This window comes from Sinocyclocheilus grahami, unplaced genomic scaffold (genome assembly GCF_001515645.1).
Source record: "Sinocyclocheilus grahami isolate Dianchi unplaced genomic scaffold, SAMN03320097.WGS_v1.1 scaffold1283.1, whole genome shotgun sequence".
Lineage (NCBI taxonomy): Eukaryota > Metazoa > Chordata > Actinopteri > Cypriniformes > Cyprinidae > Sinocyclocheilus > Sinocyclocheilus grahami.
In genome coordinates, this window is record NW_015506462.1 from 188,633 (window position 1) to 215,364 (window position 26,732).

General features: G+C 37.0%; 1 protein-coding gene across 1 annotated transcript in view; it reads left to right on the plus strand.

Moving 5' to 3' along the window:
* Positions 1-26,732, plus strand: part of LOC107568817 (methenyltetrahydrofolate synthase domain-containing protein-like) — a gene marked incomplete at its 3' end in the record, with an annotated part of 82,185 nt that overhangs the window by 2,748 nt on the left and 52,705 nt on the right. Inside the window, exons 2-5 of the mRNA XM_016254809.1 lie at positions 3,236-3,367; positions 3,449-3,562; positions 3,661-3,751; positions 3,828-3,940. Of these exons, the coding sequence (XP_016110295.1) occupies positions 3,236-3,367; positions 3,449-3,562; positions 3,661-3,751; positions 3,828-3,940 (450 nt within the window). The remainder of the gene's footprint in view (positions 1-3,235; positions 3,368-3,448; positions 3,563-3,660; positions 3,752-3,827; positions 3,941-26,732) is intronic.

Genomic DNA, 26,732 nt, shown 5'->3' on the forward strand with positions numbered 1-26,732 from the left:
AGTAATGCAAGAGTGATTGGAGAGCAGACGACTCTCTAAGCTTTTGAATTGCTCTTGCGGTACTTTGGTGTCAAATGCTGATCGGTCTGTGCAGCACTGATGCATCTCGAATTAGCCTAATGGCTCGCCCTGTTCATTGTCGCCTATCAATGACAATATCTTGATTCGAAAATGCTAAATGGTCATAACACTTGTTGTCCATGGTCAAAAATGACCGCCTTTGGAAATGAATGGGAAATATGCTAAACATTTTTGTGTGTACAATCTACAAATCATTCACGATGCAGAAAGAAGTACAGAGCAACGTGGGGTGTGACTCCACCCACACCCCACAGACATATATGAACTAGTGTGACTGTAACACAAAGCATGTTTTTACAAATACGTAAAATATAATCAATAATTTAGACACACTGCCACAAAAACACAGAAACTAAGGAAGGGGTGACACTTCAAGAGTACAAAACAGACACACACACACAACACACTATCATACACGCACAAATGAACTGGTGTGGCTGTAACAATATTGCAAAATTTAGCCAGAAGTCTCAAATAAGAGGATGAAATCAGATTGATTAACCTCTGATAAAGCATTCCTGTTAATTTTTTGTTACATTTTTGTTGAACTTTGATGTTATATGTAATAAAATGTCTTCCTTTGTGTTCAGGTTTGACTGTAGTAAAATTTATGTAAAAGCTGACATTTCAAACCTACATTTAAAAAAAAAAAAAACTAAACCTTTACAAAAAGTAGTCTTTGAGAATGTCTAAATATAAATCCACATCCACAACTTAAAAGTATTTGTCTAAAAACAACCAGAGAATTAAAGTATTTTATATAGAGCTGTATAGGAATCCGTTTAGTGGCTAAACCATGGAATTGCAGAAGTTTTTTTTACTCCCACCAGATGGCACTAATCTGTCTTCATAAATTGTTTTTTAAAGTCTATCCCCTTGTCCAAATACCCACACTTGCGGTCTTGGCCACTTGAGAGCGCGTGCTTGACAGGAAGTAAGTGCGCAAGACTGTCCCAGTGCCCTTAAAGCACACTAAATCCACACTATCTCGAATACCGCTCCGGAGCGCTATTCGAGGCTTAGTGTATCCCATCATGCATCATGTTCTGGAAATAAATTGTGACTTTTTGTCACAACCTTTCCAAAGCAAGTTAAATATTAATATAATAATTAGATATTACATATAATTTGGTAGAAAAACACTGTTTTTACGTTTTATTGGTGAAAAGATGAGTAGTGGTGATATATATTTTGTACAACATTTGCAACTGCTTTTTATCACTTAATTAGAAGCACCACAAATTAAAATTGTCATGTTATAGGGACTACTGAACAGACATTTAGAAGTTGATTTTAAAATGCAAAGTATTTAAAATTAAAATTAAAATAAAGCTATGTAAACACTTGCATTTCTACAACACTACAAGTGTGTCCCATCAGGTAATGAAAAGTACGACACACACTTGTGGTCTTCATGCTCACTTGAACGCTTGGGCCAAATACAGGAAATATGTCATATAAGTAGTCAAGTGCAAAGACCGCAAGTGTGGGTATTTGGACAAGGCTATTGTCTCTATTTTAACATGATATATTGCCATAATTGAAAAGTAATAGAAAAAATATTAGATTTTTTTTTATTATTTTCAATGGGGAAAGTGAACATAATTATTGCATAAATATTAAATATTACCATGAAATTCTCTCAAAATACAAATAAAAAATGTTTACATTTCAAGTGTCTGGTCACTTTTGACAACAACGCAAACAAAGTGTGACTTCCAAAAGAACAATACCAGAGGGTTAACGGGCAACTTAGCACTTTCTGTTCATATTCTGGGCTTATCTGCTTTCCTGTATTAATAAACTATACCGAATTCGGCCTTTTTGTACCACTGTCTTAGTCCATTAATAAAGTGTTTTCTTTCTATGGGGGAGCGTGTAATTTAGCACGTTATGTTCATACTCTGGCTCATATTCTGATTGTCTGTGAATAGTATGCTTTAAGGTGTGTACTGAAAAAGTTTTGCAAGCGAACGCAGAGTTTCTTGGAGGAACGCAAAAGTTTTGCAACAGAATGCAAAAGATTTGAAAAATATTTTTTCTTCCCACCCCATATTTTTCCCACCAAAATGTTCCTTTAGGGGTTCCGTAGTATACATACAGGTAGGGTGATATTAAATGACTTAAACCGTGATATAAGATTTTGGTCATATTGAGCATCTAAGTCATGCCCTGGAGGGCCAATGAGCTGCAGAGTTTAGCTCTAATCCTGATCAAATTCACCTACCTGTGATTTTATAATGATCTTGAAGACATTGATTAGCATGCTCAGGTGTGTTTGATTAGGGTTAGAGCTAAACTGTGCAGGAAAGTGGATCCTGTGGGCCAGATTTGAGGATCCCTGATCTAAAATGATTATGTGCTTTATTCAATGTTAAAAGTGTCTAATGTGAGTTTGAATATTATTTTGCGTTATCTTTATAGCCATAGTGAAAGCAATAATAGATATTTTACCTCAGATCTTGAAAATAAATTAAAGCAAACTTGTACGTTAAAACTGTGAACTCACTGCGAACCAACACGTGAATTTCATAACAAAGATATCAGTCACTTAATCACTCAAAACTGTTCAGTCCATTCACATTTGAATCATCTATTTTCCGTCTCCACTTTTCTTTTCTACACACTCGCCATTTTTTGCTGTCACATTGGATCTACACTGGATGCGACAAAGCATGCAACCCATGTCATTAAAATCTCACTCCAGTCAGGCAAACAAAGTATGGGTTACATTGTCATAATGAGGACGTACTGTTTATTGACATTGATTTGAGTACCTTTATTTGAAATGCAAAATGTTTTCTAAAGTTAAAAAAGTCATCTAAACTATATTTGTGTTTGAAATAGAGTTGCCTATTTAATGGCTTTTCAGCAAAAAAAAAGACAAAAAAGAATGTTATGGAACAAAATAATTAATGACCAACAATAAACAGTAATGTACATAATAAAGCAACTTTAATATTTTAACACAAATCTGTAATGTAACGATTATGTGGACTGTTGGTTTAGGAAGCAGCTTATGCCTGTAACAGGCTTCCAGATCTGCACACGTTTAGATCCAGCAGAGTGATTAAAGTGAATCCGGACAGACCTCAGGAACAGGCACGCTTCATTACTTTAGAAGTAAGTTCCACTGAAGTGATATCTTATCCAGTGCTATCCCCAATTTCAGGGTGCACTGGAGGCATGTGAAAAGGTGCCACTGCTAGAAATCTTCAACAAAGCTGCTGTGGTCAAAGTAGATCCTGATAAACCACTAGAGGGGGTTAGACTAGCTTCTCTGCAGGTATATTGTTCAGATTGCTTGCTAACAAAACTAATTTAGTACTATAACATAATTCATAACCCATTTTATGTTTGAATACAGGCAAGAAAAACATTGCTTGTTCCAACACCTCGGCTAAAAACTGGATTATTTAACAGGATCATTACACCAAAAGGTGCAACCAAAGAAGAACTACGTGTTTGTTCTACATCTCAGGTGAAGTCATGTACTGTATATTCAGATGTTATGTGATATGTGTTGTGTGTCTGCAGTCTCCTACATCTGCTTCAGTTGACAAACTCTTTGTGCTTAAGGGTCTTAAAGAGTTGAGTGTCCCGGTCGGTTTAGATGACAAAGTTCAGGTGGATCTTGTTGTAGTTGGATCAGTGGCTGTGTCTGATAAAGGTAACTCTACATCTTAACTCTACAACTTGAGAATTGTATCTTCTCATAATGCAATGATGCTATCTAATGTCTATAGGCTACAGAATTGGAAAAGGTGAAGGCTTTGCAGACATGGAATATGCTATGATGGCATGCATGGGAGCCGTATGTGAATCCACTGTGGTCGTCACCATTGTTCATGATTGTCAGGTTAGTAATATGTTATGTAATAACTTTTTACTCTTTTTAACTCTTTTTAACTTTTTAACAAGGTTTAGATAATTGTGGTGAATCCAATGAAAAAAAATCTAGAATTAAACCTTTAAATAATAAATAAATAATAAATATTAAAGAATATGAATAACTCTTAAAAGATCTCCAACTAACCAGAAAAGTTTAGGATTTATTTTACAGGCTGTAGGATAAAGATGGGAGTCTTTTTGTGGATTTGAATAAACCTTTGTCGTACTAAAACGGTTACAGCCATTTCACATCAAAAATTAACTTAAAAGTGTTAAGATAAACTTTGATATTGGCTCGAGAAAGTCTGGCCAAAATCTAGAAGTTTGAAGTTTTTGAAATTTAAATGGATTTAAGCTTGAAGTACATTGTTGAAATTAGAAGGATTTAAGGATAGATAGATTGTTAGTACAGTGTTTTTTAATTTTTTTATTTTTTATTAACAGACAAAAACACAATAATACAAGGGGTTAAACCATATTACGGTACAATAATCGAAACAAAACAATAATAATTCTAAAAATAAATAAAAAGCAAAAATAAAAAAACCAAAAACAAACAATAGAAAATACAAAGAAAATAAAATATATAAAATTCTCAGCCTATCATGAACCTCTTGACCTAGCTATTTGCCCCTCAGCCCATTCGATCTCATACAGTATAAGTAAACCAGTTATTCAGGAAAAAGGAATGCTTATTCAAATACAAATCTTCCCTTAAATATAATCTCTTGTAGCCTGGTTGGAAGATGTTCCATAACAGGCCCCCACATCTCTTCAAACCTGGCACTGTCTCCTCTAACCACTGCAGTTAGTCTCTCCATAGGGAATATTCTGAAGATCTCTCTATACCAAAGGGAAAGTGATGGGGGTCTAGAGTGAATCCACTCAATAAGGATGCATTTTCTAGCGAGTAACAGGAGCTTATCACAGAGTACAAACCGGTTAGCGCTTAAAGCAATGTCTTTTGCTGGCAAGCCAAGTAAAAAAAAACCCAGGGTCCTTGGTAAAGTTTATTTTTAAAATATTCCCCATCTTCCGTGCCAACCCCTCCCAAAACTTTGTGATGACTGGACAATGCCAAAAACAATGCATGAAAGTACCAATTTCACTCTGGCATTTATTGCATAATGGAGAGTGATTACTATTAATCTTATTCAGAATTTGTGGGGTAATGTAGAGTCTTAGCAATAATTTGTATTGCATTTCGACCAGCCTATTGCACGTAAATATACTTCTAATAGATTTAACGGTATCTACCCAGTCATCATCGATATACTCAGTACTGAGATCTTTCTCCCACGTACGCCAAATATGATCAATACCACTGTGATCAACTGAATAAAAAAAAAAAAGATAAGCTTTTGAAATAAGGTGTCGTGTGTTGGTAATTTTCAACCAAAAACCATCTATATCGCAGTATACAGTCATTTCCCCAGTAGGCTTGAGGTTACCAGAGTTAATACAATGGCGAATCTGAAGTTATCCCCAAAAACTACCACTTTCAAGCTCAAATTAGTCCTTTAGTTGGTTAAAAGACATTAAAGTGTTATCTAAAAATAAATTACCAGCCACTCTGGTAATGGCTGGTAATTACCCTTTCCATGCCATCTATGGAATAAGGATTTTTGAACACCAGGGAGAAAATCTCTATTGCCAGTCAAAGGTGTCAGACCTGACAAAAAGCCCCTTCTCCCTGCGCATTTCATAATGTCCTGCCATACTTTAATTGTGTTGAATATGATAGGGTTGTTTTTAATTTCAGGCCATAACTTAAGGCCCTTACTACTCGTAAGCAGACTTAACAACGAGTATGGCATCACTGCCCACTCATCAACGCAGGGCTGGGATTTCAAATAAGAATGCAGCCAATTCAGAATTGTACGAGTATGGCAAGCCCAATTGTAAAACTTCAAATTAGGTAATGCCTGTCCACCACTATCTACTGGCAGTTGTAAGATCTTCATCTTAACCCTTGGCTTTTTCCCTTGCCAGATGAATTTTGAAAAACTTCTTTCCAAATCTGAGATATTTTTTTTAGGAAACCAGAGTGGTAACATTTGCATGGGATATAATATTCGAGGAAGGATGTTCATTTTAATGAGATCAATTCTCTCCATCCAAGATATGGGGAGGTTAAACCAGCACTCTAAATCATCTTTTATACTTTTAATAAGTGGGGCTAAGTTAAGTTTCCAAAGTTCTGATAAATCAGGTGAAAGTCGAATTCCAAGATAAGTGAGACCTGTTCTAGACCACTTAAAAGGACAACTTAACAAGGCGCTAGTAGAGATATCTCCCCCTAGGGGCATAACTTCAGATTTATCACAATTTATCTTATAACCCAATATCAAACTAAAAGAATCAATAGTCTTGAGAACTGTGGGAATAGAAGTTTCCGCATTTGTAAGAAATAGAAGTATATCATCGGCATATAATGCAATTTTATGAACTGACTGACCAATCTCAACCCCCTGGATATCAGTGTGAGTTCTGATAGTCTCTGCAAGGGGTTCCAGAATTAAGGCAAAAAGGAGAGGGGACAGAGGGCAACCTTGCCTTGTATCTCGCCCCAACGGAAAAGGAAGAGAGCGAAGGCCGTTGGTAATAACACATGCAGTTGGTGCACAGTATAGAGTCCGAATCCAGTTAATAAAGTCTGTACCTAAATTAAACTTGCCCAGCACTTCAAACATATACGCCCATTCCACACGGTCAAACGCCTTTTCTGCGTCTAAGGAAACGGCAAGCACTTCAGTTTTGGATATTTGTGAATACTGTATTGTTTATCAGTCTCCTGACATTAGAATATGACAACCTTTGTTGAATAAAACCTGTCTGGTCCGGGTTTATTAGTTGAGGGAGGAGTGATTCAAGTCTTCTTGCTAACAGCTTGGATAACAGCTTACAATCCACATTTAACAAGCTTATAGGCCTGTAAGAACTGCATTCATCTGATGTTTTTTTTCTTTCTGGATCAATGAAATATATGCCATGTTTAAGGTAGCCGGTAAACACCCCTTTTTAAATGAAACAATGTATGTATCTGTTAGAGATTCTAATATGAATTTGCTAATTTTTTTGTAAAACTTCGGCACAAAACCATCAGGGCCCAGAGCTTTGCCACCTTTCAGAGACTTAATTGCCTCTAACACTTCTTCCTTTGTGATGGGCTTATTCAGGTCTGCCCGCTGCTCATCGGATAAACTAGCAAGTTTAATTTGGTTCAGAAAAGAATACGAGTCAGCTAAGACACTAGTCTCTGATGAGTATAACTTCTGATAAAACTCTCTCATAATTGTGTTAATTTGTTTAGACTCATGAGTTAAACTGCCCTTGCCATCCTTAAGGGATGAAATCATGCTTGCCTCGTTCCTGCCCCTTGCCAGTCGTGCCAGCAAACGGCCTGGCTTATTCGTATAGTCTCTGCCTAGCAAACAGCATTGAGGTCTCCGCCTTTCTAGTTAAGATTTGATTTAAGGCTGAGCGAGCTGCATCTAGATTTTTCTGCAAAACACGTGAAGGGGTGTTAATAAATTTATTCTCTAAATCCTTAACAAGGCATTCTAACTCCAGTTGTTTTTCCATAAGACTTTTTTCACAAGCTGCCGAATAAGATATTATTGACCCCCTAATATAAGCCTTTGCTGTTTTCCAAAGAAGAGATGGATCTGTATCAGGCTGCTTGTTGTTTTCCATAAAAATCATCCATTCTTTTTCAAGAAACGCCAAGAATTTAGGGTTACTGAGCAGTGAAGATTGTAATCGCCAATAGCGAGATGCCGGGTTGATATAAGGTGGAGAGATGACTGCATAAACAGATTTATGATCGGATAAAGTACATATGACTATAGCACACTCTTTTGTTCTGTCCATAATCTGTCTAGACAAAAACACAAAATCTATTCTAGAGGACATCCTATGTGGGTGTGAATAAAATGTAAAGTCTCTGACTTTAGGGTTTATAATGCTCCATGCATCAAGTAGGCCAAAATCGTCACAAAACTTAATCAGTTTAGCGGCCTGCCTTGAAGCTGTAGTATATTTAGGTGGGTTAAGGTCTATACTGGGATCAAGCGCACAATCAAAGTCTCCACCAATGATAATGTGATTAACAGAAAAGGATGAAATATTAGCAGTTAATTCAGAGAAAAAAAGTAGGTTCAAATGAATTTGGAGCATACACACTTCCAATAAGGACCCTTTCACCAAAAAGCTGGCCAACAATAAGAATGTAATGTCCTCCTGTATCTTTTATCATATCCTAAAACTTAAAATGTAACTTCTTATAAATTAAGATTGCTACTCCCCTACTGTGAGAATTAAAGGAGGAACTGAAAACTTGACCCACCCATCCTCGTCTGAGCTTCAGGTGTTCTGTTTCAGTCAGATGAGTTTCCTGTAATATAGCAATTTGAGCTTGTTCCCTTTTAAGATAAGATATTATTTTTTGTCTCTTAATTACACGGTTGATCCCTTTAAGGTTTAATGAAACAATCTTAATATCACTCATAACCTAAATACCCAAAATTATATGAATGGATCGCGGAGAGACACCTGAAATTTGGTTTCAGGACGGACATGCTAGGCACTGAGAAAGCAAAGTATAATTTGACCACTTTAGAAATTAACAAAACAAAAAGACACACATTTTCCGGGTTACCAACACTAAAATTTTTCAATGTGAAAAGAAAAACAAACTTAAAATAGAAAGAACACACTGCCAACCAGCCTTTGAACAACCTGAAAGAGTAGCCAGGTTTTTCAGAACCAATGACCCTAAGAGGCGTAACGGCCACGCCCAAAAAGATGACCTGTAAAAAAACTGTTAACCATCTTTAAACAACCCACTCCAGCATCAACGACTTCAAGAAAAGAAAAATACAAACCAGGAACAACAACAAAAATTGTCCAGAGCATACAACATGGGGGGGGGGGGGGGAGAAAGTAAAAATAATAATAAATAAAAACAGACTTATATATGCATAAACACGACTATCATGGCCTCGCAATCAGTATTTAAAGTCAGCAGAGAAATGGAGAGTAGAGGTCATTCCTGCGGTTTAAAAGAACGACAACACGATAATGACGAGAGCAAACTCAGTTCAATACCGTACAGTGGGATCCGTCGTCAGAAAGTCAAGGCAAACCATTCAAGAATGCCTGGGCTTCTCGCGGGCAATGAAATGAATGTTTCTGTCCCTCGTATGTGAAACAAAGCACGGCCGGGAATCGCATGGCGAAACGAATGTCACGCTGGATCAGCACCTCGCAAGATTTGTTGAAACTCCGACGTTTCTCCTTGACGGCAGCAGACAAGTCCTGCTGAATGAAGACTTTCTGACCATCCACCTCCAGGTAGAGCTGGGCCTTTATAGCAGACATTATGCGCTGCTTGTCGGCAAAGTTGTGAAGTTTGATGAGCACCGGTCTCGATCTGTCTCCCCTCTGTGGGCCGAGGCTTCTGTGCACTCGGTCGATTTTAAAGTGGCCTTTCGTGGTGTCCAGCCCAAGCATCTTTGGTAGCCATGTAGTGAAAAATGCAGAGGGCTGAGAGCCTTCAAACCCCTCTTTGAGCCCTAAGATTCGAATATTGTCTCGCCTTGACCTGTTCTCCAAGTCGTCCACCTTTTCAGATGGCATCAGCATTAACTTTTCTGTTTTTCTCGGCTTGTTTTCCATCGAGGTCGCGGTGTCTTCCATGTCAGACACTCGGCGCTCTGCGTCGGTAATACGTTTAGTGTTGTCTTCAACACGCTGCGAGATAGCATCCAAAACATTCGTGAATGTTGACAGTTTCTCGTCCAAAACTTTGCTGATGCACTCCGTGACTTCGCGTGTAAGCTTAAGTGAGTAGCCACATTCGCATGTGCTGCCATCCTGTGAATCAGCGTCGGCAGGCCTGCTCCGAAGATTTTGTTGGGATTTTGGGCCTTTTTCACTCGGAAAAGTACCCCCGTCCTTGCTAGACATGTTGTTGTTCCCAAATATACCTCCAAACGGATGTGAAATTAACTTTTTGTCTCGTTAAAAGTTGAAAAAATGTCAAATGATGTGGGAGCTAGGCCTCCGTGCACCCTCTCAGCTCCGTGACATCATCGGCTCCGTTAGTACAGTGTTGTGGTGCTGAGATATGGCTTATTCATGCTGCCATATAATTGCTATAGTTGCTCTGGATGGTTACTTGGGTGGGCATAGCAGTTGTTTGGCTAATTTATTGAATTGTTGTCTGCCTGAATCAAAAGAGCCAACCACCATATCTCTAAGCTGTTATTGTGCCAAGACATTACTTATTCATGTTACTCTTCAGTTGCAATGATTTACCAGATGTTGCATAGGTCATACATGTCACATGGCAGCTGATTGGTTCTCTCCTATATCGGTAGCCAATAAGCTCGCTGCTCAATATTCAAATACCTGGCCTTTGTTTGCTGTAGCACAGGGTTCCTCAATAGCCGGCCCGCGGGCCACATCCGGCCCGTGAGAAAAAAAAAGTTTGGCCCGCATTAATTTCAAATAATGTTGCATGAAAATTCAAATGCAGCATCAGAAAGCTACATTAACTTTCATCGTGTCTACACCGGATGCGAGTGGCGTGGCGCGACGCGACGCAATAACATATAATAGAACTCGTATTGATGCTGTCTTGGATGTGGCGCGACACAACAAATCCCCGACAGTAAACTGCTGACTCGTTCAAATGATTTGCAATGCTTTGTCACGTCCAGTGTAGATTCGATGCAGCAAAAACATGGCAAGTGTGTAGAAAAGAAAAGTGGACACGGAAAATATATGATTCAAATGTGAATGGACTGAACAGTTTTGAGTGAGTGAGTGACTGATATCTTTATGGAATTCACCTGTTGATTCGCAGTGAGTTCACAGTTTTAACGTACAAGTTTGCTTTAATTTATTTTCAAGATCTGAGGTAAAATATTTATTATTGCTTTCACTATGGCTATAAAGATAACGCAAAATAATATTCAGACTCACATTAGACACTTTTAACATTGAATAAAGCACATAATCATTACCTGATATTATCACTGTAATATTTTGTATGTTGTTCCTGCCGCGACGGTGCAGAAAATAAAAACCGTTCCTAAAATTTAATCCCATGTCGCTTATTGTCACGTGTCACTATAGCGGGTGGTTAGGACATAAAACTACATGGAAAAGATACTTTTTATTGCATCGTGTCTGTTGATTTGATTTGCATGGCAGACATGGAGATCCAGATTTTTTGTTTGTTCATTTGTTTTTAATATTCAACAGGCAAAGTTCTTCTTTATCTAAATGCAAAAATGTTCATAATTGTTTGAATAAAACAGACTACTGGGGGAAAAATCTGAATATTCATCTTGTGACCATCTTGTGATTATTTTAACAAAAGCAACAATAATACAATAATTGTAATAATAATAACAATTACACACACACACACACACACACATATATATATATATATATATATATATACACACAGTATATAGGTCAGTGGGCTTGGTATTGTTGGCAGAATTCGGCCCTCGGCGAAAACTAATTGAGGAACCCTGCTGTAGCAGTTGGCAGTACACTCCAGAGCAGCCTAATTCAACAACTAAGATAAGTAAAGCTCTTTTAATCAATATCGCTGTGTATATTTGCGTGGTCTGCCTAATTGAATACAAAATGAGCAACCGTAAACAATTTGAAACTGAATGTCATGTTAGCAGTTTGAATTATATGTAGCAGTGAAATATTAAGCATATTAGCAGCAGCATTTAGCATGTGTTTATACAGCTGTAGCATTTCAACTGGGGTTCTCCATATACATCGGCGATTATCCCAGTGTTCACGTTCGTTATTTCTAAGGTTGATGTTTTCATTGTGATGAGTGCGGGGTTGATTTCAGTTGCACGCAGCGTCAGAAGCACGCGCTTATCACAGTCATATCAATGATAGTGTTGCGGGAGAAGGGAATTAAGAGTTATCGCTATAATTAAGAGTTATCGCAATGGTTGTTGCAGTTCCGAGTGAAATGCATTATGGGTAGCGTAGCTCGGAGAAATGTGCTCATGTGACGTGTGCTATTGCTGTGCTGTGTAATTCAGAAAATGGAGAAAGAACATTTATATTCTGCTTTATTTGTTCATTCAAGTCAGTCCTGATAACTAGATCTGATAACTAGACGACTTTATTTCTTACATGCTTACAGCAGCATGTTGTGGATGTCTTGGCAGTAGCAAGTTTTGGTACTTGCTCTGCCGCAGCAGCAGCGTAGCAGATCTATTCCACCAAGACCAAATACATTAACATTGTCATGTACATTACCATGCCAATCCCTCCGAGAGTTGTCATGACAGAAATATATATACTATACTATTCAGTTGCAATGATCCTCTAAATGGTTGCTAAGGTGTGGCTAGGCAGTTGACAGTGGGATGCCTAAAGCCTGCAGCCAGCCTAAATCAAAGTTTTTTTTCTACAACAGCAACAGTAGTGTTTACAACAGCAAAACCACCGTACCCTGTAAACGCAATAATAATAATAATAATAATAATATCAATAATATAATTCAGCTTCTAATTTCAGAGTAATTAAGAGGTGCAAATAATTTTTTTAAAACTTAAATGGGTCTTTGCTGTTTTGTTTATTTTTCAAAACTGCTACATATGCTGCTGTATCAATACAGAAGCATCCGTTTGCGATACACGTCTCCGCAAGGAGCACAGCCCTATTAAAAGCCATGTTCCATGTACCAGAGATGGGCAATCGAGTTAGTGACTTTAAATATTTTAGGCTTGACTTCAGACTCGACCTGAAATCAGTGGCTTTTCACCAGGTATGCTGAGTGATAAGAATGAATTATCCCGTGAACTTATTCTCTAAAATGGCCTGGGTATGCGGAGCATTGGCAGCTTATATGGACGGACTCGACTCGAGGAAAAGGACTCGTTAATATTAATATTTTAAAAGTAACTCAAGTCTTAAACCTTATATAACTGTTACGTGAGACGTGCGGATCCATTTGTAAGATTTATTTAGAAGACGTGGTCAGAAAAAGGCATGGGTCAGACAATGGCAAACTGGTATGTAGAAGACAAGGCAAGAGCAGTCAAGCGAGGGTCAGTCGACGGCGAACGTAATCCAACAGGGCGAGACTAGAGGGATAATCCAGGTACAAGGCAAAGGTCCAGGCAGGGGCAAACAGTATCCGAACACGGCAAGACGAGAGGGGTAATCCGAGATACACAGGCAATGATCAGAACACGAGAAAACAGACAAGGCAAGACTCAGATAAGGCTAGGAAAGCTAAAGCAGGCGCCGTAAGGTAGCTATCAGCTAAACAGTGATATGCTAAACGATACTCGGCGTTGAATGGTGGCGTGAGACTGATTTATATAGTGTGTGTTATTGGTAGCAGCTGTGTGTGATTGGTTTCAGGTGAGCTTGTGATTAGTGCAATGGAGCATGGGAAATGTAGTCCAGGGTAATGTGTAACAGTCTGTGGGGTGTGAGAGTCAATATAATGGGAGGGCGACCTCTGGTGGCAAGCAGACGGAAGTTCATGGACAGGATTCGTGACAATAACTAATATTCAAAAGGCGGACCGCATCCAAACCCCAGGTCTGTGAGCAGCAGCACCATTTTGTGAGCAGCGCGTCAAAACAGCGGAGCAGATCACATAACAAGCGCTCGGGGTCGTTTATAGTAAATATCTTTCAGCGCTATATAGGCTGTGCTAGTATTTTTATCTAAAGCCAAACGTGCTTTATTCAAGCCATTTCAGCTCAGTGCGCTTTCTCTCTCTCTCTCTCGCTCTCTCCTTCCGGACACGCGCCGGTGTAGATGACGCAGTTATTTTAACAACAACAGAAACACGGAGAGCAGCAAAATTATAGATTACTTTTACTAAAACACAGCAGAAAAAAAACAATGCTGAAAATAGTTATTTTTCTTACTATCTATTTATCTAACCTATTCAAAACAGATGTGGCAAGACATTTTAGCACTGATATACATTTAGCATTATTAATCTGGCTAAGAACATTTCAAAAGAATTGTGTAATTATAATTAGAAAATTGTTGTTAGATGGCTATAGAACGTAAACTTTTGAAACTATCTTTCTTTTCTGCTCAAGATGAGAACGTTTTGATTATTGTAGACATTTTAGTAGATAATGCTTTTAAGCAAAATATTAAAATAGTATAGATTTCAGGAGGAAAAGCCTGAACAGAAACAGTATTTTTTTTGTCACATGGCTTCACATGTATCTAAATGTAAAAATTCAATACATGTAATTTATTTATTTATTTATTTTTTCCGGACCTCTGCTTTGAAGAAAATATAGAGGCCGCACCTCTTGGAAATTTAATTGAAACTTTAATAGACTTATATAAAAAAGAAATAATTTAGTTGTATGGTTTTAAAACCACAAATAAATATTCCAAAAGGCTTTGACTTCAGTGAATAAACAAGAGCACTGCACGCTTCAAAATCAAAACACAGCACTGGTGTTTTTATATGAATGTATCTTTGAATGGAACCGATTCATCTTCAGAAAAGTTTTGATGTCATTTTTTAAAATCTTTCCTATAATTCCTGATAAAGTAGCGTTCATGAGCGCAGCGCAGCTTTGTGTTCTGCCATTACAGGGGAAACCGCTAGTTCTGTCGCTCCAAAAGTGCCTCCTGATGGCTGACAATGAATTTGCATGTTCAGTAAGCCCGTCTGCTGTTTTATATTTACTTTATATACATATATATTTCCCCCGGGGGAAGTGCCGCCACACATAGAGTGTAAGTATGTGGGAAACACTGCACAGCTCTGGCTAATATTCCCTTTATCTTGTTGCTTTCAATGTATTGGGTTTTGAACCTTGGATCAACAAGCAAAGCCAGATCCAGCATGTCATTAGTGATGGGATCCTGATATTTGGCTTAAAAGTAATCAAACATGGTTGTTTTAATTTGTTTTTGTTAGTGTTGTTATCATTCAGGTTCAAGATGTTGGCTTTCAACAGGTGAAGTGCTGGCTTTATGTAGGACACACTCACAGAGTCCTCACCAGTGCTTTATTGAAGTCACTCAGTGCTAGGGCTGTGCGATATTGACAAAAAAAACGATATCTCAATTGTATTTTTTCCCCCATAACAATAATTAAACAATTTCCTTGTTTTTTTTAAATGCTAAACCGCCAGTAGGTGGCAGCAAGTCCCTGTCTGAATGAGTGATTCATTGAATCATTCATTCAAAAGTTTTGTTCAAAACAGTTGATTTATATAGAAAGGAAGCAAGTGGCTGTCTTTGTGCCACTTGCTTTATGCCCATTGGTTATTGAGTCATTGGGTCAAATAAATTATTCAAAAACACATTCATTCAGGAAAAAAAACACTACAGTGTTTCTCTGTTCTGGCTTTGTTTGGAATTTTTATATATTAGTTGTTCAACGGATCACAAAATCATATTTCAGTTTTTTGAGTTATGGATCGAATCATTTTTAGGATCAGCAAAAAAAAAAAACTTTGCTTTCCGTTTATTACTTAAAACCCTCATCCGAACCTATAACAAAGGTGTCCCTCGCGGGTCAAAATGACCCGAAGGCCAAAAATGACAATAATTTTATTTTTGGTCCAGAAAGCTTGTATTGGAACATTTTTATAATTTTTCCCCCTAATTTTTAATGTAGGCTTTTCTATTATTATTTGGTGATTTAAAAAAAAAATCATATTTACCTTTTATTCTGGATATTTTAAAGAAAACATAAGCAAATAAGCAGTTTTTGTACATTATTTCACAGAAAAACAAAGAAAGACACAATTTCAGTCCTGTTTCATCAAAAACCAACAGATGGCCTAGGAATTGAGTCACTGAGTGTCTCTGATGCTATCTGGTGGGGGAAAATTACATAAAATTGCATTTTATGGTTACAGCCACTAGAGGGGCCTATAGAACCCTATGGAGATTTTTAACTGAGCAAAACAAGTGAAACATGAGAAATTAGATAATCTTAAGGCTTCAATTCAGTTGTTTATGGATTCAAATACATATTGAAACATTACAAAATCCATATTTTCAAAAAAAAAATTCTAACTGAATTATAACCTACTCTTATGTATATTCATACAATTTCATAAGTATGAAATAAATATATAATATATTTTTTAAAATATAAATATGATATAAACTCATTGGTCTCCACCACATCACTCAAATCTAACTGTTAAGTCAAAAAAATTGAAAAATGACAGTCATATCTCAGCAGAAACATGAAAAATATTACAATGTGTTCTATGAGAGTGTGTACCATGTGTGTTTGTGCATGTGTGTATGTGAGTTTTTTCTGCATTGGGGATATTCTTGTAGTCTCAGCCCTTCGTTTGGGTATAAATCTTTACTGGATTGTCTCAGATTTCACAACAACGATCAATAATACTGATGAGATATTAGTATTATTATACGAATTCTACTAATAAGAACAATATAAAAACGCACTAAGGATTAATGAGCTACTGGATTCATGAATATTAATCAGGTTGTGTGCGTTTGCTTGCTGAATTCAAAACAGGGACTATACTAGGTGAGCACCAGCCAATGAGATTGCCGTTTGCGCATTAGTTCCGCCTACTACAGGAAAACCCGGCAGTTCTTAAAAGCTGAAGAATTCCAAAGGATCTCTGTTATTTTTACAGGAAAATACAACAAAGTATATCGTTTACATGTAGCGCATCAATTCTGCATGTTATGTAAGACTCTCGATCGCTATTGCTCTTTGCTCACAGTGAGGGAAAGTGACGGTGAGTCGTGCGCCTTCACACTAGAAACACATTACGCCAAATACACAAACACAGTTGCGCTGCACATCCATTCAAATTAACTGAAAAATATCAGATCGCTTGACGGAGAGTGAAACTCTGAAGCGCTCAGTCAGAGTGTTCTGTGAGTGAAAATATATCGGTGCTAATCATATACTCAGCCTCTAACTCACACACTGACGAGTAAAATCTGAGAATTGATTAGCCATTGGCTAATATTAGACATCATTTAGTCGCCCAGAGTGAAGATTTAGTCGCATATGCGAGTGATTTACTCGCAATGTAGAGGGTTGATAGTCTATGAGCACGAAGCGCTTACAATGTGCGCACATTGTAAGTGCTTCGTGTTAAAAACTGCAAAGCACAAAGGGAAGAGAAATTGATGCGTAGTGGATTATATCTGTGCAACAGTTATTGAGCCTTTCTTTTAACAGTTTTAAATTTCAGTTACTGTGCACGTTAAAAACAATTTATAGTCTTTTCTACACCTGTGTTTTTTTCTCACAGACATCCGGTAGCAAGTAACAAAACAACATTAATCTCCGGCAAGAAGATAAAATCCTTTTTGCAAAATCATAGACATGTATTTACAAATCAAGTATAATGGGAACACAGAATGATCTTGGAAAGAGCTTTACCGAGCTGACTGCTGTAACCGAACGCGACCAGGGTTTAAACTTTAAAGGCTGAACGAATGACTGACAGCCACAGTGGAGAAAAGAGTTTGTGTGAACTTTAATGTAAGAACTTAAATATTCATATGTAGCTCACATTAAGCTATCATATGGCTTCAGAAGTAACACAGAATAATTCGCACAATCGGAAAAAAAATTTGGATAGGCTCTCTATGACCGATACCCGATCCGAGAAAAATGGCACTATCGGAGCTGATACCCGATATGAATATCGGATTGGAGCATCCCTAGTTTTAAAACACACTTAAAGTACTTTTTCAATACCACTGCAAAAACTACTAGCCGAACTAAGTTCCAACATGATTAAAGGCAAATGAATAGTCATTTAAAAAAAATATGGGAAGACCCAGCTTGTTATTTATTAATGTCTGATAATGTTTGAAGAAATTGTGAAACAAACAAACACACTCCCCATAACCCTCTGAGGGCTGTTTGCCTATGGTGCACATTTTTTAAAAACACATAATATTTTAAAGCCTTTATTATTTTTTAACTACAGTTATGCAATAAAATTCACTTTTCAAATGGCATGAAAAAATGTGCAATAAAATGTGTCTCCTGTTGGAAAACAAATACTTTTAAAATGAAAATGACACGAATGAATGACATGACCATTATAACGAGTAGATGGCAGCAGAGGATCACTCATTAGCTCATGCCATTTCCACTCCCTAGTTTTTTTTCACTCTTTTGGATTTATTATAAAATGACTTACAACTAATTTTAGTACTTTTACTGTACTGAAGTGTAAAGGATAGCAAGTGCAGGAAGTCACAAAGTGTCATGTCATTTAAATAAATAAATAAATAAGCCTACACAGCAACAGATATTTAAATACTTAACTAGTTCACTACAAATTCAATAAGTTAATTATTAATGGTATAATAATTACATAATAATGCATTAGATATTTTGAAATATCTTTAGATTTAATTTGAAAACTATATATATATATTTTAAAACATTGCCTTAAAAAGGACACAAGAGTGCTTTAAGTTTTATTTTTAACTGTAGAACTGCTAAATATATTCAGCCAACACAGGCTTGTTGCTGTTGTAGTTTTGTTACTCTGAATTTACTCTGCATCACTTAATGCACAGGTCTATTTTGACATCGACTTGTCAGATGTTGTTCCATCCATTACTACAGTTATCACTGTCAATTATAGCAATAACTTGTGGAACAATTTAACGGATTCACTTGCGTAATTTCTTACACTCACGTTTGTCATTCCTAAAGCTGTATACGTGGACGTTTGGTCCTCTTAGAAAAACAAAACTGACCAGACTTACTCATGTGAAAACTCCTGATATATTCAATGACTAACTACACAATGAATCTTTTATTTACAGTACCGTCACACAAGGGCTGTGCCAAGTGTGCAACCACACAGGGCCTTGCGCCTCTAGAGGGCTTCGCTCCTGGCCTGCATTTTATGTAGTTTGTGTCTCATTTCTATTACTGTTTTCCCACCCATTTTGTCCTTTGAAAGACTAAAATAGTCATAACTGATAGACAGTATAAGACTCTGTGTATAAAAATGAGAAAAGCCGTTTGTTGTTAGGATGACAAAAAGTTTTAAAACTTTTAGGCTGGTCTGCCTCAGTGGTCCAACAGCGCTTGTCAATGTCAAAATGATTGAGATGGCCAATCAAATCAAAGAAGGTGGGTCTTACTGTCACTGTCACAATGCAACGAGAGTTTGTGGAAAGATGTAAGTAGTACTGTATTAGAAAACCGTTTTATGATAGAAATGTTCAGCAACCAACAGTAATAGACTGTAGTGATGCAAACTACTCAACTTTTTATGAAATTTCGCCGTTTTAAACTGTAAATATGCAGTCATGATTCATGTAGGCCTATATCATAAATTAACGTGACAAGAGACATTTGCGTTTTCGATTATTAGACATACGAATAAGAGTGAATGTGCACATTTTAAAATAAAATATTATTTTCAAATAGTGTAAATTGATTACTACTTCATATGAAGAGTTCAGATGCAAAAGCCTCTAAGTGCCATTTTCAATTTTCTTCTAAAATGAGCATTTTTATCAGGCTCCTATGTGTAGGTTCAATAATTTCACTTTAATGGCAATGAATAGTTTATTTTCTTTCCTATTAAAGTAAAATAACTGAAAATAAACCTAGGAGCCTGAGATTAAGCATTTTAGAGGAAAATTTTAGATGGCACTTAGAGGCTAGTTCATAAATGACTACAAACCTATAACTTATTTTAGCATTCTTATTTACTTATTTAATTGCTTTATTATTATTATTATTATTATTAAGATCTTAAATAAACCTAGGAGCCTGAGATTAAGCATTTTAGAGGAAAATTTTAGATGGCACTTAGAGGCTAGTTCATAAATGACTACAAACCTATAACTTATTTTAGCATTCTTATTTACTTATTTAATTGCTTTATTATTATTATTATTATTATTATGCAGTAGATCTTAGAATTCTTATAAGTGTGTGCGTGACCGTGATTCGTGAGCAAGCATGACAGTGAGCACGGCATCACAATCGATCAGATGCGTCCGTTACTATAGCAACCCCCCCCCCCACACACACACACACACAAAATTGCAGAGGGCCTCGCACGTCAACTTCGCAAAGGGCCTTGCACCCCCCTTGCGACTGCCCTGCTTATTTATATTGTGCGTGTGTTTTCTCTTGTTATTTTGTTCTGTCTGACCTACTGTAAACACCTCTTATTGGCCATTGTTTTCAACAGAGATTCCTGTGATTGGCTACAATACTCAACACTGCAAAAACATGTTGTAAATAGAAACTTTTGGTTTTGTAATTTGAAACTAGTGTGCGCACACAAAAATCCACAGGAGATTTTGAAAGCGGTTGCCTTCAAGCAGGAACTGAATTGAGTTGGTACTACTGGTACTGTAAAAAGCCTACCTTTCTCTTAAAACTCACAATTGGCCTATTCAAATTTGTATTCTGCATCATATGAGAAACAGGGCCCAAACCCTTTTGTCTTCAGGTATAGACAAAATATATCTACAGTATATCTGTATATTGTATATCCCACAGTCAGAACTTGGGTAGAAGCCAGGATTCATACAAGGGTGAAGATTGTTTGTAGGAAGGCATGCTAACATTGCTATTGAAGAACTGCTGCACTACCATCTTCAATAAATAATCTCCCCACAAAAATGTTGGTCAAGCCTACTTATTTTTTTGTGTTAGAAAAATCTAGTACATTGGTGAGCCACCCAAAAGACTGCTCAGCAAAAATACAGTAAAGATGGTGATACATGGGGCAACTTTTTAGGTTAGAAGGGGTAGTATGCACTGGCCTGTCTAGACAGATATTGTCTTGACAAGAAGTTAAAGTGGATCATAAAGTGACAGTTGCTGTATTTACATCCAGAGATTAGAAATGGGTGGGTGAGGGAAGAGAGAGGATGACACTACAGAGGAAAGATGGAAGGGTGAAAGGGAGTGTAGGTTTTGACTAAAAGTAACTGGTAGAGGAATTAGAGGCACACGGGTAGTAATATGTAGGTTAAATGTAATGAAGAAATGATCAGAGATGTCTAGAAGTTTTACCAAATGTTGTCTGTGATACAATTGCATGTGTAAATTAAGTCAAGCTGGTTGCCTGATATGTTAGAGCTTGTGTTGGTAAGCCATTTGAGATCGAATGAAGCTAGGAGTGGAAGTGGAAGTCTGCAGTGTAAGGCTTCTCCAGATGGATTTCGAATTCCCCAAAGACTACAAGTTGACTGCCATCCACAGAGAATGAGGACAGCAGCCCATACAGCTCCTCTATAAAGGATTATACGTATATGACCAGGAAGGTGATAAATCATTACAATATGAAGTTTAACAGGAGCTGTTACCATAATAGCATGAAACTCAAAATATTTTTTATTGCATAGGGAAGAGTGGGTTGAGTATTTCCAATTATTAGAAATTAGAAGACCAGTACCCTTCCAACCTGATGGGGGGTGTGAGAGAAAGGGAAGTTGTTCGAGAGAACAGCAGGGGTTGCGGAGTCTTCTGGACGAATCCAGGTCTCAGTCAAGCCCAAGGTACTAAGAGTAGACTGAGAAGCAATGGCCAGAATGAAGTTTGTTGACAGCTGACTGACAATTTCAGAGACCCACAGAAAATGACAGAAGTGCAGCAGAAGAGGTGCAGATAGGACGCAGTTTAGCAAGGTTGTGTTGCTGTCTGAGTGTGATGTTGGAGCGTTGTTGAGAGAGAACAAGAATGTATTGGAAACATACTGCCGCCTACCTGACTCTGCCTGAGAGGTAAGGAAAAATACACTTACTTGAGATTATATTTTTTTATATCTCTGAAATAAAATATTGTATTCTTGAAAACAATCTTTTATTGTACTATTGAATAAAATATTAGTTAAGCTAGTGTGTGGTGGGTGTTCTGGCGCAATATGGCTGCTGTTGCATCATCCAGGTGGATGCTGCACATTGGTGGTTGTTGAGAAGATTAATGTAAATTGCTTTGAATACCCAGAAAAGCGCTATATAAATGTATATATTAGGAGTCCTAAATTTAGGACTGACACGCCCATTATTTTAAAGATTTTCTCCTAAATTGGTAAGTTATGAGCTACCTTTAACCTTAAGATGTTTTGTGAAAAAGGGCCCTGAAGGTCAACTTTGAGGGAACCGACCATTTGCATTATATGAAATCACAGAGATGGACAATTTTTTCTAAAAATCTCAGTTTATATTCCACAGAAGGAAGAAAGTCATGTACTCGAGGGTGAATAAATGATGAGGGATTTTTTTGGGTGGAGTATCCCTTTAAGATCCTTAACTGAAAGAGAAATTGCATCAATTGATCATGAATGAAAACAGCAAAAATATTTAACTCTTATTAATAATTTGCATCGCAGTTACACTAACTTATGTCAGTAATGACTTTTAAAAAAAGTCTATTTTTCGACACCATGTAACCACCAACTTTAACTGCAGATCACTCAAGAATAGAACTTCATTACACAAAGTCTTGTGCTTATTGTTAGTGACAGAGATTGTCTGAACACACAGCAATTATAAATAAGCTGTTAATTGTCTACATAAAATACATAAACCACTTGCTGGTTTGGTAGCACAAAAGCCAATAAAAATAATGTCTTATGAGGAGCATTCAAAGAGCTAAAGTGATATTTTAATCTCTCTCATTTTAATGTCTAGATTCGGTTTGATTATTTGAATAAATGACCTCTCCATATTATTTATCTCAACAATATTCCCGAGTTCACAGTGAAGTAATAAAATACATAAGCTATATAAGTCAGCGGACAACAGTTGGCGAAACTAAATATAGGCCTTGAATGGCCAATGTGATTTAAAATGTGTTATATTTCTTGTATTTAATGTTAGATGTTTCTGTTTTCAGAATATACCATGACATTTGTATTGCAATTCTTACCTTTTACTGAACTTTGCCAGAGATTCCTCTCAGATGTCTCTCACCAGATCAACGGAGAATCTTTGTGCGTTATTTCTGGAATACAACCTAAATATGTGCACCATGAACAGCAGGTCATCGAATTATTTCTTAGGAAATGAAGCTGTCATAAACGCACTCGAGAACTGTTCATTCTCAGGATATGGAAGACAACATTTTTTGTCTCGTTTTTATAATGTCGAAAAACAATCTAGAAAACAAAGTAGAAAAAAAATATGTATCCCTATCTGCATAGTATATGTATGACAAATTAAGCTGTGATTTTTATTTATTTTTATTCTAAACTGACACTCAGTTACTGTACTGTATGTATACTTGTATATAGATGGAAGTTCTATTCTTGTACCATCTCTACATTATTTTTTATGAGCACTTTATGACACAAGGATAAGTTGCATTGGTGTGTAAGTCGATTGATGTATAAGACACATTTTATCATTTCATTCAGAAATAATCTAAACTAAACGTTTACAAACATTATAAACATGTATTCATATTCCCCTCACTCCAAAACAAATCCCTTAAATTTAGCAGAATTCAGAACAGAAAAAGTAACAAAAATATAAGTATAAAACAAACTGAAATTATAGTGGCATTCACTATAAACATTTATTATAAACGCCCAGCCTAAACAAATTATAATTAAAGTGAAACTGAAACTACCGGCGTATGGGAAATGCACTATTCAAACTCACAATCAATGGCTCGTCACAATCCAAATGTGTACGCTTTGCGCTTGACCTCGATTGCATCATATTGTGGTTGGAATATAAATCGCAGCACGTTTCAGATGATAAAAAATGCGATTTATAGTCCAGAAAATACAGTACTATATCCATTTCCATAAAAACTTGTGTGGAAAACAGAGGAAAAATGCATAATCTTTGCAATAGGATAAAACAACAAATTATTTCCATGTTTTCCACACGAAATGACTTTATATTACCTATGAAAAGCACAAGCAAGTTTTTCTCCCGTTCTCTCTCACCCACATCTTTATTTCTTTCTCCCTCCCGCTCTCTCCTACAAACGCATACAGTACAGACACAGTCGGGGACTTGGAGCATAGACATAATAAATGCGTATGTGGTCACGTCGTCGTGAGCACACGTGGAACAAGCATGCGCACAGAAACTTGTCAGTGCTGACTGGTGTAGTGCCGAAATTTGCACCCTGCCAGATTATGCACCCCCTAGTATTGGTAGGTTTAGGAGTAGGTGTGGGGGGGAGGTTAGGATTAGGCAATCAGGTAGTGATTTCAACGAGGGGGTGCATAATCTGGCAGGGGTGCAGAATTCGGCACAACACCGGCAACTTGATCAGTAAAATAGTTTTGCAACTGAAAAGCTACATGACATTTCTCAGTAGCTATTCGTGTTGGGTTCGAGTCCACCTAAATCGAGTCCGAGTCTTTAACCAATCGAGTCCGAGACAAGTCAGAGTACAAAATGGGCAGAGTCGGACTCAAGTCCGAGTTCCGAACAGCCGAGTCCGAGTCCAACGAAACTCTATTATTTATTAGTATCTTAACATTGTTTTAGCCTTTACAGCTAGAAAAACGCAATGTCCATTTAAATGTAACAAAAGCAAACCTCTATTGCCATTTAGATTTTTGATTAATAATTAGTGTCCTGCTTTGCTTCGCAAACTTAAAGTCATGTAACAGAAGTTATGGCTGAATTGATTTATGTATTGTGACAAATTTCAGAGTGAAACAGGTTTTAGAATGTGAAAAATTAAAGGACGGGACTTGACTTTATTCATCGTTAAAGTAAATGTATAAATTCAAGAGTGGGTGTAAAGGAGTAGGTATATGGGTGAATGGGACCTTAAAGGGGTGGTTCATTATGATTGAACTTTTTTAACGTTAGTTAGTGTGTAATGTTGCTGGTTGAGCATAAACAATATCTGCAAAGTTACGAAGCTGAAAGTTCAATGCTAACGGAGATATCGTCTTTTTAAATTCTGGCAGTTTAAACAGCTGGTAGGGACTACAACAAGTTACATCCCGGGTTCGTGACATCACAAACCCAGATAAACCCCGCCCTCGGGAAAAGGCAGCAAAGAGGGTGAGGCCATGCTGTGCTGCTTTAGAGAAGAGGAAGAGAAAACTAGGGGTGCATGTAAAATCTATTCATATATGAATCGCGATTCTGTCTTTTAATGATTCTAATGGATTCACAAGTTTCAAAATCAGTGTTCTAAAGCAGCGGTTCTTAATTCTGTTCCTCATGCCTCCCTGCTCTGCACATGCTTTGCATCTCTCTCTCTCTCTCTCTCTCTCTCTCTCTCATTCAGCTCAGCTCCAGCAATGAACTGTTACAATTATACACTTATTTTCACATAGCTATGAGAAGCGTTAAACATGGAGTGCAGTTGCCATACTGTATTAAAGTTTTAATCAGGATAAAACCGTATATTAAAAGCTAACATAAGCAGTAGCATTTACAAATAACAGCATATCTAAAAGTATGAGACAACAACAAACAAAAAACATAGGCCTACCATTAAAAGCCGTGCTTGCACAGGTTCTGCAAGATCCTCGTCAATAATATCCTCTGATTCTCAAAGTACTTTTGCATCCATTTGTTTTTCGTTTTTTAACCTAGAAATAAAATATAGAAAATGCAGTTTCTTCTTTAATGGTTCAAACACTGATGAATAGAAAAAGCAGACACAAATTAATTTTCATTTTTCAAAATTCGTATTTCATTAAAAATCGTAAAAAAAATGGTATTAATGTAATTTGTTTTTTAATGTATATAAATGCTAAATTAAATTTCTACCTTTTTTAGCGTATTTCTGTATTTAAATTTACATTTTCCATTACCCATGCGTGCAAAGTTTGTTGCAAAAGGAAAATGAAAATGAAATTATATAATTTACATTTGCCATTTCCAACAGTAGTCTTAATATGTAAATTGCATGCTCGTGTGAATGCTTTATAAGTTGCGAAATGAAAATGTATAACACAAATTGTGTTTGATATTTGATATGATGTTGTGTTGATATGGTGTTTGAATTTGATATGTGTAACATGTTCAAGCAGAAATGGTAGCAAAATGATCATTTAAATGCTATTTGTCCTAAATGCATATAGACTAACAGTTAGAAAACTTAAGATTGCATTTTCATCATGACGCCGTGGGATATTTGTAGCAAAATTAAATTTGAAAATGCATTCCGAGCTGACCACGCCCACCCTCCATCAATCATTGCTTCAAGGCAGGGATTGGCGGAAGCGTGGTACGTTTGGATCGTTTGAAACATGGCGGCTGGAGATCTGATAAGATCGTTGAATTCACTGGCAGATGAAGTGGCGCGTGAACAGAGAAATATATGAAGCGCATTCCATGCCAAAATCAAACGTTCGAACGACCGACCGATCGAACGTCTACCGAACGTCTTGAGCTTTGAGAGTCTTACACTGCGGGTGACCCATGTGACGCCAGCGTCTTGAAATTAGCTGGTGTTTAAACATTTAAGGAGCCAAGCTGCTGTGTAAAGACTATAAATGGACATTACAAGCATTACAATAATGATATTTTATACCTAAAATAATACTCAACCATTTTCTGCATCCTGCTCTACTTCCCTGAATAAGTCCTTAAAGGTGTTGTAGGCTACCGAAGATGGCGCCGATGCTGATGGCTGCCTCCGTGGCGTGCTCCGCAGTTGTTTTTATGTTTTTGTTAGTTTGTCCTGTCTTTAGTTATATCCCTGCAATCAGTTTCACCAGAGACGAATTGCTGGACATTCGGAAGTACACGCCACCCGATATTTCACCGGTTTTCGACTATTC